At 46.8% G+C, this 13,003-nt stretch overlaps 1 protein-coding gene across 1 annotated transcript in view; it reads right to left on the reverse strand.

Annotated features, from left to right (window-relative positions):
* The window catches only part of LOC138255404 (dedicator of cytokinesis protein 2-like), a 1,984,107-nt gene that overhangs the window by 334,955 nt on the left and 1,636,149 nt on the right, over positions 1-13,003 (reverse strand). The window contains exons 33-34 of the mRNA XM_069205837.1: positions 9,816-9,874; positions 6,039-6,187 (exon numbers count right to left, since the gene is read on the reverse strand). Of these exons, the coding sequence (XP_069061938.1) occupies positions 6,039-6,187; positions 9,816-9,874 (208 nt within the window). The remainder of the gene's footprint in view (positions 1-6,038; positions 6,188-9,815; positions 9,875-13,003) is intronic.

Raw genomic sequence — 13,003 nt, forward strand, 5'->3', positions numbered from 1 at the left:
GTCTGAAAGAATGCACTTAGGATGTCCTTTATCACAACAGACCGTTCTCTCTACATGTAAAATATCAATATTTGTGACTCTCGAAGAGTGGAACTCAATCCAGCCTCAGGGCAGCACACTGTAGGAGGGTACAGCCTCCCTCTAAGGACTAGCACTGGGAGGCCTTCGGGTAGCCATGCGCTTTATAAATCTATTAAACTAAACTAGGACCATTGACCTCAGGGCATTTTACAAAGTATTAGTATAAAAACATTCCAGAGACAGCTGTATTCAACCCTGTCTGAAAGAATGTGCACAACTGATAGGGGCACATCCTTTTCATGGAGGACTGACTCCACGGCTATCTCAGAGAATCAACGCTCTCCCCTACTGCTGTCCCTGCTTAGACAATTCTTACAGCACACAACTGAGAGATGAGTGAGTAACTGAGCCAATGAGTGAGCGGGTCTGTGTGGACATAAAAGAAGGACAATCCCCACACTGCGCACCTTGCTGTTCTTTTCATTGCTATGCATGTGTGCAGTGGCATGGCGCCCACCATTCAAACGACAGGTTATAAAGGAGCACACAACCAGTTTGTGGTATTCAACAGTAAGACATAGCTTAGCTTTAATTCACAACTTACAAGTTGTATAGATTGTTTTGCAAATCCAGACACTGAATAACATTGCTTCTATATCTTGATTCATACGTATAGTGTTTACATGAGGAGCGTCATGACGTGTCACACCAGACGTCACATGCATGGGATGCTGATTACATGAGCATGGCCCACATAAATGCTGACCTCCTAAGCCTTGAAAATGGCACTATTGTCCCTTAATAAACATTTAGAGATGCACAGACAATAGTTGATCGCTTGGCGATGTAGGTCTCATCGCGACCAAGGTCTGGTAGGTTCAAACCCCTCTCCCAACTCATCAAATTTTTATTCACACTAGTGTGCCACGATAGGGGTTTTTCCTATGTTCCCCCCTCTATGGGGCCATGCAATCACTTTAACACTTTGGGTGCTATGGACGTGAAGGTCATGTCCAAACATGCATCGCAGTAAATCCCTCTGGTGCTGGGATCAGATTATCTATTGTTTTTCAACGCCAGACTGCTGGAAAGACCTTCCCGCGTAGGCTGGGGACTTATTTCAGTGACAAGCAGCGCTCATGGCAGCGTGCAGTAAGCTAAAAGTGAAAGTAAATTGAGCTGATGGGCTCATTCTACTCTCTACTACAATTTGTTCTTGAGGATGTATCTCAGCCCCCTGAGAAGTAGTTTTCAAGGGAGAGGTGTCATTGAAAATGTGAGAATTTATGCTTTCCAATGACATCCATCCATGGTGAGTGCCTACTCAGAATCCACCCACTAGACCCCAGGGAGACAGGGAGCACCAACAGGCATGTACAAGTGCTCCCCCCACTTAAATTAAATACTAAATCAACTTTTTTTTACCCTCAAACCTTTTTTTAAATTTTTAGGAAAAAATCATGGTTGCACACTACGTTTTCCAATTTTCCCAACAAAAAATAACATTTTGCTTTGGCTATTTTCTCAGTTCTCTTTAAAAGAATCCACAAACCCTGAGTACCTTTGGAATCCCTAAGATGTGGGGAAAAAAGGACAAAAAGTTGGCCTGGGTACCTTTTGTAAAAAGAAAAGGTATAAAGGTCTAATTTGTGAACTGTTCCAAACATCAAAAAAGGGCTCAGTACTGGAGGAATACGGGGAGTGTGTGTGTGTCGGGGGTGATTAGGGTAAGACTGTCTAAGAGTGTGAATGCATCATAGCCTTACTGGATACATACCAAGTGGGATGATTTCCAAATGTGTATTATCCCCCATTTACACGTTTTCGGTGATGATCTGCAATAATTTTTGTTGTTAGTCTAAGGATCACAATATCTCCTGGCACAATGGCATTCATAAGGACTGATTTTACTCCTAATTTATTTGTACTACATACATGTCTCTATGTGTGTGCATACTACATACATGTCTCTATGTGTGTGCCTCAAACATTTTAAGGCTTTTTCTCCCATGATCTCTACAATGAAGACTCAACCGCTGACGTATTATGTTCATAGTACAGGAATGTGGCACTACTGTTGTGCACATGAGTCAAACCCTACCTGGACCACCACAGAAAATAGAACCTTCTCAGTGTACATCATAAAGAGGGATTCAGGTCCTGAAGAAAGCCGCAGACCCTGGACGGGGCAAATAATATCGCCGAAACATGTCGACCAGTGTGATGCTTCATCCATATCCATCCCCAGCATCCCCTTATTCACTTTGTTTTTAATAAACTCTTAGAATCCAATAATTTTCAACCATGTATAGGGATTTGTAAGTTCATGGTTTGGATCCCCATTAAAACAAAAGGGGGCATCTTCACCTCCCAGCTAAAGAACTCCCTCCCAATCTAGGGAGCCCATTGACCCCCATAAAGGTGTCGGACGGGGGAAGCAAATGATAAAGTATGCCACCTAGACTGGTGGGTGAAGGTGGGCCTTAAATCTGCATGAAATCTACGCATGAGACTTTAGGGCACCCACCACAAAACTCTAACAGAACACAACTCATATTCAAAGACTCACAATAGACCACATGCAACAGCCCATCAATGGGATATACCCAGCCTACAGAGACCTACAGGCTCCAGAAAGCCCACATTGCTCTGAGGCCATACCAGTGGCAGATGTGTGCTTTAGAACTGGCAGTGACATCGTAGTGCGAGTACAGCACAGCGCAATGTAACATAAAGTCCTGACATGTAGTATAATGTAAGGCAATACAACAGAACATACTGCAACGTAACATAGCCACGGGATATGAAATTAGTGTCTTTCTCCAGAGCATAACAAACATCACAGTGAGACCAGTTGGGCAGATATGTCTAATCCTCCCAGCCTCAAGGATGGATTTCTAACCAGGATATCACTCATTTCAGTTGTCCAACCCACGAACGCCCAACAGTTATCCAAGGATGGTGGCGTCAACTCTTTCCAGCACTGCACTTGCGGTACCCAGTTCCCCCGAATCAACCAATGGTTGGACTTCTTAGAGTTGAACCTGAGGTCCAGCCTCATCAAGAAAACATTAGTTATGGTCTGAAAAGGTTTCTGTTGCAGACCATCTAACAGTTGGGCTTCTGGCTCCCTAAAAGCAGGGCTTTAAGTGGACCGGGTCCTGCCGGTGCTCAGCACAGGAAGTTCTAAAAAGCAGCTGCTGAGAGGGGTCTCTACCGGGGCCCCCATTTTTGCCCTCAGGGTAATAAAGAAACCATAAGTGCCAGCAGTACCACCCTTCATTGCCTTGGGTGTAACTTGAAAGAGACTTGTTATAGTTATTTCACAGTCTCATCATTTCAGAACTGAAGCATTTTCAATATTTTATACAACAAAGTCATTGTTGTTGTTTATTTATCTTATGCAATTTATAACTATTGACAAAACCAATAGTCCGGGATTGTTGTAGGTGTGACAATACTTCTTGTATTATATGTCTCGATGCAGCAACAGAAAGAAGCAGCAAAATAGATATTTCGATAGATGGGATATCCCTCACCCTTGTGACGGAGTAACCCATCCGCCAATATCTAAATCAGGCCTGGTGTCTTTTTTAAAGTGTCAAGAAGCATCAGTATATGAGCACTTTACAAATAAATGATAACATTAAAAAAACATTAGCAATGAAGGACAATTCTATTCAAACAACATTAATAATAATGCAGAGGGCCTTGGATTGAGCCTGCTCAAGATGAACATTATAAATAATTCACTTTCCTGACCCTTAGCCTCCAACCTGCTCAAAATACATTATTATTTTATTTGTAGGTGTCCAACCTGTCCCCGTGTGGCGGCTCAAAGCTTTGCTACGGGCGATAGATGATGTACACAGTTAAACACAGTAGAAACCGAGGAAAATTATGTCTTCAAATCAGAAATAAAAAGTATATTGAAAAACAAACAGCTGTCAGAAACTGGATCGGCAGCAGTGGAGCCTGGGAAGGAGATGGACACCCTCACTGACCCCATAGTGACCAACAACTGTCTGTAGGCCTCATTACGAGTTTGGCAGTCATGAGACGGCCAAACCTGCGGTGGCGGTCGGACCGCCGTGGCTTTGCCAGTCTTCCTGGCAAATTATGACTTTGTTGGTCGGACCGCCAAAGGACCGCCGTCCCTGACGGGGACATGGTTCCCAATGGCATGACGGCACTCGGGCTTGCAACCAGTCATGGCGGTGCTGAGCTCAGTGCCACCAGCTGATTACCTGCCATGGAAAGCCTGGTGGAAAGGAAGCACTGGTGGCCACGGTGGGTCCCTGCACTGCCCACGACCATGTCGTAGGTAGTGCAGGGGCCCCCTGCCCAGCACCGTCAGAAGGTGCACTGTCTGCTTTGCAGACATTGCGCCTTCTGAGGGTGTCAGAGTGTTTGGATATCGGCGTCAGCTCCCTTAAGGAAGCGGAGGCCAATATCCTAACACTGTTCCCGCCGGTCAGCCCAGTGGAAACATTCCAATACGCTCGGGGGGAACGTCACCGCTATGGCGGTGGTGTCCTCCCTGTGAGTTTGGAGGTCCAGTGGTGGGATCACTAAACTTGTAATGAGGCAGTATGTATCTACTTAAATAACTGTGTATTTATCCAGCTAACAGTATATCTATAGTAAAGCTCCCAGTGTTCAGTTTTTCCTAATTTTTACAGATAAATACAGACAGAAAACAAGGGGCCTCGTTTATCAGGCCCCAGCGGCACTCTCCGCCACAGGAACATCATGTTTTTCACGCTCCGGTGGCGCAGTGTGCCAGTCCACATTCACAAGCCCACGCAGAGCCACCTTGCGTGGCTTTTCATGGCCTTGTGAATAAGGCCCGCTTTCACGCATAACTCTGCGTGAAAATGGCGTCCCATGGGTGATGCTGTGGGTGTTTCCACGCAACGTCCATGGAACCTGAAGGAATCAGACGCATTCCCAGATTTACAAGTCTGGGAATGCGTCAGGTTCCCACGCCACCTCAGAGGTGGCATTAAAGTGGCACAACAGGGGGAAATAACATTACTTCTCCCTGCATTCTGCAGCACACATAGAAAGAGAAGAGCACCATTAATGATTGTTTATGTGCAGGAAGGTCTCCCTTCCTGCACATAAACAATCATCCCTGCAACGCAGGCACCCTTGCACCCTGGGACAAGGGTGCCTGCGTCGGCTCCAGGCTGCAGGTTGTGCACCAGCACAGAGTAAAGTGCAGGGATGCGTCGTATTTCTGTAAATAGGACACATCCCTGCACTTTCAAAATGACGCAGCGGGGCGCAGCACGCGGGCCTGTAGCGCCATGCTGAGCCGTTTTATTGTAAATGAGGATAAATGTTTTTACTGTCTGTATTTATTTTTAAAAGCGAAAAAATACAGAAAATTGCGCTTTTGTGAGAGACTCTCCATGCCGTCCTTTAAGAAATCCAGGTCAGCAGCTGAGCAGATGGAGAGTTTGAGGAGTTACAAAAATATTTGCTTAAATACAGGCTGATGTTAATACATATTTGTATAAAATGCTAATATTTATCTCTGGGTGTAGTGTTTTGTAATACCTGGCTACTTAGTTTGTAAAATACGAAAAGTATCAAAGTTGGAGTTAAGTGCATTTTTATCAAACATAATATGGAACTATTACATTTTGCGACTCCATGAATTCTCAAAAAACGAAAAAATTGATAAATAGCAATACGCTGGACAAAAAAATGTATAGGGATAAATATAAACGGAAATGTTAAAGAAAAATAAACACCATAATGCCGGAGCCTTAATCATTAGTTATGAATACCTGACAGCTGGCGGGGCTGACCCCGAGGTTCATCCGTCTTGGACCTCCAATAGCTGAGCCCTAGCTCAAGCATACACACAGGAGTACATTACTGACCCCACACTAGCCTGGGCACCTCTACTGTGGCCCCCGGTGGTTGTAACTTCCCACACCAGTCCATCTAGGGCCCCAGAGCTGGTGTCAGCAGGTACACTCCGACCCCTACGGGTGAGAACTCACCGAGCTGAACTTCCGGGTCATCTGGTACTCAACGAGCATCATGTCAAAGAAGATGGGGATGGTGGATTTCCTCAGCTCCACTTCCGGTACCAAGGTCATCTCAAGGATTGGTCCCACCATGCTGGGGATGAACTCAATCTTGTGCTGGCCTGGAACAATAGCACAGTTACATGAATTTGTAATAAAATCAATTATTTCTACAAAGGGAAACCACACTGCTGGTGTTCAACAGAATGTGGCCCTGTTAACTCTGAATTAAATCACCTTATTTAAAAGGGCCACACACTCCAATACATTTTGCTTCTTACCTTTAACGCCTCGATTTATATCAAATTTACCAACCCAATTTCTGTCCCATCTATTTCATTTCAAACTTCTGGTGGCCTTTCTTATACTCCTTCTTTCTCCCGTTTTGTGATCTGCTTTAAACTTCAGGAAGTGACCTCATAGGGGAACAGGAAGTATCGTCTGCAGATTTACTACGAAAGCAAAAGTGCGATTACACTTTTGCAGTTTCTTTTTAATTTCCACCAAAATCTGAACGTTCTCTCTGCACCGCTGCAGCTTTTGTGTTTTCCAGCCTGTAGGCTGTCTATTCTTTCAGACTCGATTCTGGATTCACAGGCTCAGGGCAGGTCACAGAATGAAGACATTTAGGGGGTTATTCTAACTTTGGAGGAGTGTTAATCCGTCCCAAAAGTGACGGTAAAGTGACGGATTTACCACCAGCCGTATTACGAGTTCCATAGGATATAATGGACTCGTAATACGGCTGGTGGTAAATCCGTCACTTTTCCGTCACTTTTGGGACGGATTAACACCTCCTCCAAAGTTAGAATAACCCCCTTAGGGTGTCATTATGACCCCGGCGGTTGGCGCTAATGTGGCGGAAGTACCACCAACAGGCTGGCGGTAATTACCGCCACATTATGACATTGGTGAGTTGCGAACCCACCAATCTACCACTCCGACCGCCATAGCGATAGCAGCCGCCGGGCAGGAGATGAGCATCTCCAGCCTGGCGGCCGCCATTGTGCCACTAGCAGTATTAGGTCTCGGCCTACCGCCATGGTTTTCGTGGCATTTGTAACGCCACGAAAACCATGGCGGTAGGCCCTATCAGTGACAGGGAATTCTTTCCCTGTCACTGATAGGAGGCTCCCATCCCCCAAAACTCCCTAGATGCCCCCCACCTCCGCTACATCCACACCCCCAAAACACACACACACACACTCATTGACACATAAATACACTCGTGCATACATTCATTCATGCATACATCCGCACACACATCATAACATACACGCCAACACGCATACACATTACCATACATCCACGCACTCACACACATTCATCCACTCACTCACACACATTCATCCACGCATGCAAACAGCACCACACACACACTTGCATTCACGCACACACTCACACATGCATGCACACCCCCAACATACATACACAACACCCCCCACCCCCTCCCTGTCGGAGAGCCGACTTACCTGCATCCAGGGGATCTTCCGGCAGGGATGGGACGAGGCGCTGCCCCAGCAGAACACCGAGGCCCATTGCATACCAGAGCATCATTAAACAGAGCTTAAGCGGCGGGTAACCCAGGCAACAGTTGTTAAATGCTCTTCATTGTTAATTAATTGGTGGTTAACGGGCGGTTACTGTACCTAGCAGACAGTGTGAACTTGTCCTTGAAGTTTTGTTTGCCTTAATGCCAGAACACAGACAGCTGCTGCTCCGATGTCTGTGCCGAGGTTTATTACTGCAAAAATAACATGTGTTCGGTGCTTAATTTGAGCCGGTGGTTGCCGGTGCGGGCCACTGGCACTCATTTTTTGGGGACAGGCCCCTATTTCGTCCTCATCAGACGTTTTCCGACAGCAAGAGAGGGAGAATCACACAAGTGGAAAGAAGAAGGAAGAGAAAGACGGAGAAAACTCACAAAGGGAGAAAGCAGCCAGGTGCAAAAGTGAGAAGAAGGTGCAGGAAATGTCTGGTGATTAAAGAAGTTTGAGGTGGAATCAGGACTAGGCACCCTTGTTTTTTTTAGCCCTGAAACAAACCTAGGCCGTCATTTACAGGGATTTGGCGTAGGGCAGCGCAGCAAATCACTGTGCCGCGCTGCCCTGTGCCGAAGCGAGAGGCAGTAATGCTCTTGTTTATGCAATATGGTGCTTTCCTGTCCTTTCCCCCTGCGCTGATGCCGTCTCAGCATCCTAGCTGCAACGCAGCCACTGTTGCACCATGGTGGAAGGGTGCCTGTGTTAGTCAGCAGGATTGTTTGTGTGCAGAAAGGACACCTTCCCGCAGAAATGCAATTCTAAGAAGTGTGTTCCTCTATCCATCTGCGCTGCAGAAAAAAAAAAAAATTGCCCTTGTTACGCCTCACCTCAGGAGGCTTGAGGTTTGGCACATCCCCAGGTCTACATTGTTCTGTAAATCTGGGGAGGCATCAGAATCCATGGGTATTACATGAGAAAACCCACTGCAACGCCCATGGCATGCCTTCCGAGTTCAGAGTACGGCAATGCGGCGATTTGCGCTGCCTTGCCTTACTCCATATCTATGAGGCCCTTCAAAGCAACACAAAGGGGGTCATTCATGACCACCAGGGCCAACGACCGCGGAAGCACCGCCAACAGGCTGGCGGTGCTTCCATGGGCATTCTGACCGCGGAGGTACAGCCGCGGTCAGAAACGGGAAACCGGCGGTGTCCCGCCGGTTTCCCGCTGCCCCAAGGAATCCTCCACGGCGGCGCTGCAAGCAGCGCCGGCATGGGGATTCCGACCCCCTTCCCGCCAGCCTGGTTCTGGCGGTTTTCACCGCCAGAACCTGGCTGGCGGGAAAGGGTGTCGTGGGGCCCCCTAACAGGGCCCCACATAGATTTTCAGTGTCTGCGTGGCAGACACTGAAAATCGCGACGGGTGCAACTGCACCCGTCGCACCCCTTCCACTCCGCCGGGTCCATTTGGAGCCGGCATCCTCGTGGAAGGGGGGTTTCCCGCTGGGCGGGCGGGCGGCCTTCTGGCGGTCGCCCGCCAGCCCAGCGGGAAACTCAGAATGACCGCTGCGGTCATTTGACCGCAGTGCGGTCATTCGGCGGCTCCCGCCGGGCGTGCGGTTACCGCCGCCGGCGGGAGTCAGAATGACCCCCAAAGTGGCTGCGTGTGGCCTCACAGATACAACTTTGTATTCTGCATATCACGTGAGCCACAAACGTGATGTTCCAGTGGTGCAATGGCTCAAAAATATGCCCCCTAGAGTGTGGTAATGTGTGTCTAGAACCAGCAGCGGAGGGACATGAGTGCAATGTCCAGTGCTGGACAGGAGTTATCGCGTTGGCCAGTAGAGACGACAGTGACCTGAGCATGCGGTTCCGCCAACACGACAACATAGCATTGTCATACGAAGCAAGGTGCCCAACCATGGTCCTTCGGGCGGCTACATGCTTGAGTTCCATGTGGATATCAATGTGCTTATTACAATGTAAAATGTGGCTGCCCTGAACATTTTGCACCTGTCATTCATTGGCCAGCATTCTTGTCTGAGCCAAGGTTGGTTACAGAATGCTGATCACATTTCCTGTCTGCATGGGGCATTACTGGGCGTCACCCCTGATTTAGGATTGTTGGCTAACAATGAGGAAAAACTGGCAAACTATGTTTGCGTGTTATGCGGTGTGCAGTCATAACCAATCCGAGTGAACTCAATTTGTACTGAAGAAGAACAAGGGACAAGACTGTGACTTCTGCAGGTTCAGTGTCTTACCCAGACTGTACCACATGTCACGTATGGCGGATCCAATGGCCTCGCGCATGTCTCCGTACCTGAGGGAAGGAGGAGGAAAGATAAGGTTAGAGTCCCTTTTTGTCCTTGTCACACCCCCGGGGGCTTCTAATGCACCGGCCCATAAGCCAGTTATTCACCCATCAATGGGGGCAGCTTGACCAATCACTACAGGCGTAAGCCAGCATCCACGTAAAGCGATGACCTATCCTTCCTCTGAGCCTATCATGCACCATCACCATAGGTACTCACCTGAGATAACCCTAATGTTTAACATGCGAAGGTGTCACCTGAGAGATTCTTTCTCAACATTATGGAAAGGTCTACTGTTATAACCCTAAAACCTTGGCTAATTCAGGTGAAATCACATACACCTATCAGAGGCCAAGCTCATGGAGTACCTGGAAGGTTATAGCATAATGTTCATGAGTGTGTGGGGTGGAGGTGCAGACAGGTCAGTATAAACCATTTAACAATGTCAAGGTACATCTTACACCAGGGTTTTTTAACTTTTTGATCTCTGTGGACCCCCACTTATTCATTATTGGAATCTGGGGACCCCAGTGAATCATTATTAGAATCTGGGGCCCTCACTAAGTCATTACTAGAAGTCGGGGACCAAAGTCTAAGCATTTTTGATGATTTTTAACTGCAAAACAAGACATAAAATACAGAAACAAGCATTGAGCAAACAAATGCACAAATGATGAGCTATTTTGTTATTTATTATTCATAATAAAATTAAAACAATTTATAGGAAGAATGGAGCATTTCTAAATTCTATTGAGGCCACTCGTGGTCCATACTATATTCTGCTTGATGCACTTGCACTCCTCCCACAAATCAATCTGAGGATAATAACTACATATTCAGCTTCCAGTTTCTGATTCCTTCACATTTAGAGAATGTTTTACAATTTTCAAGTTTACATTTTGCTTCTTTATTTATACACACTTCATTACTCTGCCAATATTATTCATTTCACAAGTATTCATGGAGCCCCTGAGTAGGCTTCACAGAACCCCAGGGGTTCCCGGACCACAAGTTAAGACCACTGTCTTGCACAATAGCCTTGTGAGTCGAATACCCCACCTGAAGAGCTTGCCTGGTCCCATAACAATCAGTCATCCCTGCAACTGGCACCTTCCTTCACAAAAACAATCCTGAGAGATATTTTCCTCTTTCTATGTGTGCTGCAGAATGCAGGACACATGGAAAGAGGGAAGAGGCAAAATAAACATGTTTCTCCCCTGGGGAGGCATGAGATTTTGATGCATTACCAGCTTTATAGATTCTTGTAAATCAGGGGCAGCATGAAAAATCATGGGTGTTGCGTAAGAAAACCCACAGCAACGCCCATGGAACGCTCTCTCTGACGCAGTGTAAGGCAATGCAGCGACTGCCTTGTCTCACTCCATACCTACAAGGCCATGGAAAACCAGGCAAAGTGGTTTTACATAGCCTGCGTTGACTCACTCGATATCTACAAGGCCATGGAAAGCCACGCAGTGTGGCTTTACGTAGCCTGCGTTGACTCACTCCATATCTACAAGGCCATGGAAAGCCACGCAGTGTGGTTTTACGTAGCCTGCGTTGTCTCACTCTATATCTACAAGGCCATGGAAAGCCAGGCAAAGTGGTTTTACGTAGCCTGCGTTGACTCACTCGATATCTACAAGGCCATGGAAAGCCACGCAGTGTGGCTTTACGTAGCCTGCGTTGACTCACTCCATATCTACAAGACCATGGAAAGCCACACAGTGTGGCTTTACGTAGCCTGCGTTAACTCACTCCATACCTACAAGGCCATGGAAAGCCACGCAGTGTGGCTTTACGTAGCCTGCGTTAACTCACTCCATACCTACAAGGCCATGGAAAGCCAGGCAAAGTGGCTTTACGTAGCCTGCGTTGTCTCACTCTATATCTACAAGGCCATGGAAAGCCACACAGTGTGGCTTTACGTAGTCTGTGTTGTCTCACTCCATGTCTACAAGGCCATGGAAAGCCACACAGTGTGGCTTTACGTAGTCTGTGTTGTCTCACTCCATGTCTACAAGGCCATGGAAAGCCACGCAGTGTGGCTTTACGTAGCCTGCGTTGCCTCACTCCATACCTACAAGGCCATGGAAAGCCACGCAATGTGGCTTTACGTAGCCTGCGTTGACTCACTCCATACCTACAAGGCCATGGAAAGCCACGCAAAGCGGCTTTAACTGGCCTCGTAGCTGTGTGTCTTCATCCTGCGCTGTGTCACAAAAAGTGATGCACGGTGGCACAAGGGGCTTGAAAATAAGCCCCCAGTTTAAAATATCAACCTGCACATAAATCAATTCCAAAACATTGTCTTGCAAGTTATTGTGAAAGTGAGCAGATATGGAATTAGAATAACAAATCTTTTCTCCCTTACTTTTACTGTTCTTGTTGGTAGTGGCAGTCAAAGCTTTGCAAGTAGATATTTATCTAAACAAAATGTTGACATACAACCATTGATCTATGTCAAACCCCCCCACCATTGATGAAATATATCAAATTCCTGCTTTACAAACCTAGTGCTACATCATTACAGAATCTTGTTAATATACAACAAACTAACTTTTTTTATAAATTGGATCCTCCATTCTTTGTGAGTCTTTTACCAGATCCTTCCATTCTACAATGTATTTCTTATCGGGTCCCTGAAAGCTCCCTAAGAGGATTCTGTTCTCCAAAAGAAGTTGGTGGTACAACATTTCTGGCTGAATCTATTGACTTGTTCTCAAACACAACACCCTTAACTGCTGGACTGTCAGTGCCTCACTGTTTGTTCATCTTCCCTGAACTAATTTACATAATTGGTGACGTCATGCAGCCTCTGTTCCCCACATACGTCACAGAGACGCTTCACAGTTTAAGACGTGGGATGTGCGCCGTAGATGCCCTAAGCGTCCGCTCCATGCGGACACCCAATACTATTTTCAAGCATGAGTAATGTGCCTGTGACGTAGCCAGGGGCAGAATTACGTGTTATTTAGCGCAGACGATTGACTACCGCACTCTGGGGCAACCTCTGTACCCAGATCTCATTCTACTCCAAGTGCTCCTACCACCCGACTTACTCCATCTATCTCAGTCCCACCAGATCAGTATTTCACTCTATGCCCAGAATTATCTCCGGACCAACAAACAATTGA

This window comes from Pleurodeles waltl, chromosome 1_1, assembly GCF_031143425.1.
Source record: "Pleurodeles waltl isolate 20211129_DDA chromosome 1_1, aPleWal1.hap1.20221129, whole genome shotgun sequence".
Classification (NCBI taxonomy): domain Eukaryota; kingdom Metazoa; phylum Chordata; class Amphibia; order Caudata; family Salamandridae; genus Pleurodeles; species Pleurodeles waltl.